At 37.6% G+C, this 5,483-nt stretch overlaps 1 protein-coding gene across 1 annotated transcript; it reads right to left on the reverse strand.

Annotated features, from left to right (window-relative positions):
- Positions 1 to 245: 245 nt before the first annotated feature.
- Positions 246 to 847, reverse strand: LOC110036910 (the record flags this gene model as incomplete). The annotated part of the gene is made up of 1 exon (XM_020741461.1): positions 246 to 847. A coding segment is annotated over exon 1 (602 nt), but the record flags the coding sequence as incomplete, so codon positions are not given.
- Positions 848 to 5,483: the final 4,636 nt, after the last annotated feature.

Genomic DNA, 5,483 nt, shown 5'->3' on the forward strand with positions numbered 1-5,483 from the left:
CATATATATATATATATATATAAATATATATATATATATATATATATATATTTACCTATATATATATATATAGGTAAAAAGAGTTGTTCTACATGTTCATAAAAGAAAGAGTACAAAAAATGAGAAATAAGAAGAAAGGACCCTATAAAATACAACAAAAAATATCTAAAATCTAAGGAGTGCCTCCATCCTCTAACTGGTTACAAACTCAACCATTAGTTACAATTCTGAGGTAAGGGACTTACAATTTATCCCCTTTAAGCAAGCAGTCCAGGGGTGAGGGGGGAGTAGTGGACACTGTGATCATTTGAGAATCAGCTCCATCTGTGGCTAAGAAGTTGGCAGGTCTGTTTCCTTCTTTGTAAATAAAAGAGAACCTCAACTTGATCTCCTTGCAAAGTTGTTGCATTATGATTATCCATTGCTGAATGTGCCAAGGAGGGGTAGAACTTCCTGTCATGTAATTAACAAGCTGAGAAGAATCTACCTCGGCTTGTAAGTGAGTCCACTTGTTCATAACAGTCATCTTAAGTGCCCAATATAGGGCCACAGTTTTAGCTTCAATGGAATCTTCTGCCTTAATAAGTGATTTAAAGTACAAAATGCATTTACTCTGCTGGTCGCTAAAGACCCCACCAATGCCTACTTTGTTTGAGGAGAAGCTTCCATCAATGTTTAATTTAATGAAAGGATGCTTTGGTTTCTCCCATATGACCTTGATGATCTTATATTCTTTCTGCACTTCAGTTCTACTAATTTGCAAAATGTTAGGAAAATTTTTCCATTGAATCAGCTTCCTTATATAAGCCAGGCAATTAATCACCACCTCTCCAATGTTAGAATCCATATCCTCATGTTTTAACTTATTTCTCGCAGCCCAGAGGAACGAAGCAATGATAAGAGGGATGGGGCCAATATTTAGCTTGTTCCAATCATGCAATCTCTCACCTAAGTTGTTTCATCCCAAATTTATAGTGTTGACATGAAATTGTGGTTGCAGGGAGTTCCACACCTTTCTTGAGAAAGCACAGCTAAAGAATAAGTGGTTTGATGATTCCATGTCCTTTCTGCATAACAAATATATAGAAGGTCCCTTCAGCACTTTTAACTTTAAAATGTCATCAGTAGGGATAAGGTCATTGAGCACTCTCCAAGAGATGATGAACATGGAAGGGTTAAGAATTTATTCCACAAGTACTCACTCCAAGGGATTATATCCCAATGATACAAATTTTTATATATAGCTTTAGATATGCTTTAGTTGTAGTTGGAGATTAGTGCCACCTTGTCTTTTCTATTCATGTCAACTTGTATTTTGGCAAACATACTAGAAGAATGATATTTAAGAATTGTATGTAGATTCTCCTCCAACCAGGAATGATCTCTCCAGCAATCCTTCACTAGCATATTACCATCCTGACCGTCTTCCAAAAGTTCCATGAATTCAGCAGGAGTTATCAAGCCAGAAACTGATGTTACCTTGACCTAGCTCCCATATGTATAGTTTTTCTTCCTTGTCCTTCACTGTTTGAATTTGTCTCAAAATTCTAGAGTCCCCCATCTTGCTAAATGTATAGTTTTTCTTCCTTGTCCTTCACTGTTAGCATTTGTCTCAAAATTCTAGAGTCCCCCATCTTGCTAGTCGCCAGATTAGGATGTTCATTTTGCAGTATTTAACATGCATAAATTCATCCCATAGGTTATCTTTTTGTCTGAATTTTAGCCACAGTCTGCTCATACTAAACTGTTTTAGTTGTTGGAAGCCTTTGAAACCAGGTCCACATGCATATAAAGGTTTTTCAACCTTCTGCCAACTAGCGCAAAGCATTTGTTTTCTTTGACCAGTCCACATGAATCTATTGAAGGTTCTCTCCAAAAATAGCTAAGTGCTCCTCTTCATGGCTGCCACTTGAAGGCGGTACATAGGGAAATTAGTTAGGATGCTCTCTAGGAGTGTAGTTCTGCCTCCATTAGACAAGAAAGAGTTAGCCCAAGTTTGAAGGGTGGAATTGGATTTATCAACAATCTTATCAAATTGAACCTGTTTGGTTCTTCCCCTAGTTAAATTAACCCCCAAGTATTTAAATGGAGTATCCATGGAAGTAAATCCAGTGAGGTCAAGTGTCTAGCGTCTGCAAGCAATGAGAACTTTTTTGCTGAAAATCACTTGACATTTTTGTTTGTTTACCTTCAGCTCTAAAGTGAGTTGAAATTGTTATAGGCACTCATTAAGGTGTTTGATGGCTGACTCATTAGCTGTGGAGAAAATTAGAATGTCATTTGCATAGAGTAGGTGGCTAATGTCCAATTTAGATTTATTATGATATATGTTATGGTTCTTCCAGTGGCTGGATTTGTCAATAAGCTTAGAAAAGTAGTCTAGAGCCAAAATGATGATGATTGGGGAGAGGGAGTCTCCTTGTTTCAAACCCTTAGTTGCCTTAAAGAAGGCATGAGCTTTTCTATTGATAAACATTGCATTTGCATTACCCTCTATCCATCTTTTGATAGTCTGACATGAATAAGAAGAGAAACCTCTAGCCCTCAAGTCCTCCATGATGAATTCCCAATCAACCATATCATAAGCCTTTTTTAAATCTAGTTTATATATATCATACTACCCCTCTGCAAGGCTTCTTTAGGTCCAGCAACAGTTCTTGAGCAAGCAACAAATTATCACCAATGCTTCTCACCTTCATAAAAGCTGCTTGCTTTTGGCTGATCAGGTGCTGTAGGATAGGTTGAATTCTTTTCACTAAGATTTTGCTAATAATCTTACTGATGACATTGGTTAAGCTAAGAGTTCTGAATTGGTTCCACTTATCTTTTAGGGAGGATTTAGTTATGAAAACTATGGTATCAGAACTGAAATATTATGGTAGTGGATGACCCTGAAAAAAATATTAAATTGCCTTGATGACATCTTCTTTTTTTACCTCCCAAGCCTTCTTATAAAAATCAGCTGTAAAACCATCAGAGCTAGCAGATTTTGCACTGTCAATTGTCTGAAGGGCCTATCTTATCTCCTCCTCATCAGAAATTCTAGCAATTTTCAGATTGGTAGTGATTTCTTTATCTGAACTGAACAATGTGTTATCAACATGCTCCCTATCAGACTGTCTACGCTGCATAAGTTCATGGCAATAAACCACAACACTGTCAGCTATCCCTTTCTCATCTCTAATCTAATTTCCTTGGTTATCTTTTATATAATGGATAGTATTACATTTCCTCTGATACTTTATACATGCATGATAGTATTTAAAGTTTCTATCCCCCTCAGTAAATTTGGTTTTGGTAGCTTTTTGCTTTAGAAACATTTCTTGCCATTTAACAATAGTGAGTAACTTTTCATTACCCTCCAGAAGGGAGGCTTCATTTGTGTCAACTCGTTCTGGTAGCTTTTTTTTACCTTCCCATCCTTGTGGTCCTTCTCCATTTGTGTCAACTTGTTCTCAGCCAACTCTACTCCATTCAAAAGGTTCCCAAAAGTGTTCCAGTTCCACTGACTTAGAGCTTTGCTCACTTTTTCTGAAGATTCCACAGCTTGATTAAAGGGTTGGGGTGATCACAATCCCTCTAATTATCTTCCACTTTTTGTATGAAATTCTTGTGACTTGAACAGACATTCAGGTACCTGAAGGAAGACCTAGAAATGGGCTCCTTTGCAGATATGGTGATAAAAAAAGGTCTGTGATTAGAACTTGCCAAGCTGAGGTGGGTTATGGTGGTCTGCAAGAAATTTTGAATCCAACTGCCATTAGCAAGCATTCTGTCTAATCTCTCCCAAAGTTTCCCCTTTCTCCAAGTAAACTCAAGGCCATTGTATCCCAAGTCAAAACGGCTAGCCTTTTGAATGTTATCATTAAAAGCACTCATTGTAGCAAGGCAAGGAGGCCTGCCACCCCTCTTCTCAGCAAGAGAAGCCAAGTAGTTGAAATCACCTCCCAAAATTCAAGCATTATCAGTTTAGCCTTTGATAGTGTGCAATTCTTCCAACAATTCCTGCCTAGCAGAATTAGGGCAACTTGCATACACAAAATTAGTACATCCAGCCCTGCCTGCCATATTGGAAGAGAGATGTATGAATTGGGGATGGTTCAATTGAATAGTAGATTGCATTTCAAATCTGCAAAGTATCTAAATCTTGTTATTTAAATTATTGAAAAGAGAAAACGTTGGAAAAGCACTTTCATATTTTTTAGTATTGTAATGAACCGTTAGTTCCAAAATAACCATACACTAAAATTTATACTTTTATATGTTTGAGTATTGTAATGAACCATTAGTTCCAAAATAACCATACACCAAAATTTATACTTCTTGTTTAGATACTTGAGCCATTTAATAGAAAGGGGTTGAGCTAGCCCCCTAATGTTCCAACATAGTAGGTTAATCATGTAGTTGAGGTGGAGGAAAGGAGTGTTGGGATCTAGATCTCGTCCTTCCCCTCATCGAATGAGAATTGAACTTCTTGTGAGCATTCTGACCTTCCTTGTTGTTGTTATCAAGATCTTTCAATGTCTGCTTCTCTTCTAGTTTTGAATTCTTTTTCTTTTTATTTCTGTGCATTTGTCAATCTATTTCGAGTAATTGGTTTATATCTAGAAGCAAATCTTCAGTTGGTTTTGTGATCTCCTTGTTCTCTTTTTCTATCCCTTATTCTGGAGTCTTAGTAGGTGAAACCTTGTTGCCCTCCCCATTATCAGCTTTAGGAGAGGGAGGATAAGTGTCCATCCCCTCATATAAATTATCAGTGTTTTGTGTACTCTTAACTATTTCATTTTGTATTTCCTAGCTGATACCTTAGGGATTTGCTACCTCAGCAGTTATGGGTTGAGTTAAATCCTGTCCTCCAGAAGCATTTCTTTCAGTTGTAATAGTATGTCCCCTCTCAGCAGATTCCTTAGAAGGGAAATTTTGGATCCTTTTCTTTGGGGGATGTAGCCTGTAACACCTTTCCACAGTGTGTCCAAACCTCTTGCAATGCCGATAACAATAAGGTTTTTGTTCCATTACCACCTCCTGCCAAAATCCAGGGAGGGTTATATTCCTTTCTGTTAGTATTCTTGCACTAGCAGGCCTGACTTTGTTATAGGTAGGAGCATCCACCTTTAAGGGGTTTCCAATTGCACATCCTATGTTGAACAAAGCATTTAGATTAAACAAAATGGAGGGGTAGGCCTGGTAACTTAAACCAAATGGGCACCACTGGTGGTTCCTTGCTAGGATCAAAATCAGGAGTCCATTTTAAAATTTTCATATCAGTTCCACCAATTGTTATGGACTATTTGGCAAACACCCTTGCATAGTCCTCTTCAGTGGTAAGTTGAATTAGGGGATGTCTTCCATCAAGTAAACCCAGTTTCCAAGCACCGATGAAATGCAGGGAGTCAAAATAGTTTCTCACAAGCTCAATTTCGGGATGTCCCAAGCTAAATTTACCAATAAGTGTGAATTGCACCTTCCTATTCAGATCAGTG

Source organism: Phalaenopsis equestris, unplaced genomic scaffold (genome assembly GCF_001263595.1).
Source record: "Phalaenopsis equestris unplaced genomic scaffold, ASM126359v1 Scaffold212526, whole genome shotgun sequence".
In the NCBI taxonomy this organism is placed as follows: Eukaryota; Viridiplantae; Streptophyta; class Magnoliopsida; order Asparagales; family Orchidaceae; genus Phalaenopsis; species Phalaenopsis equestris.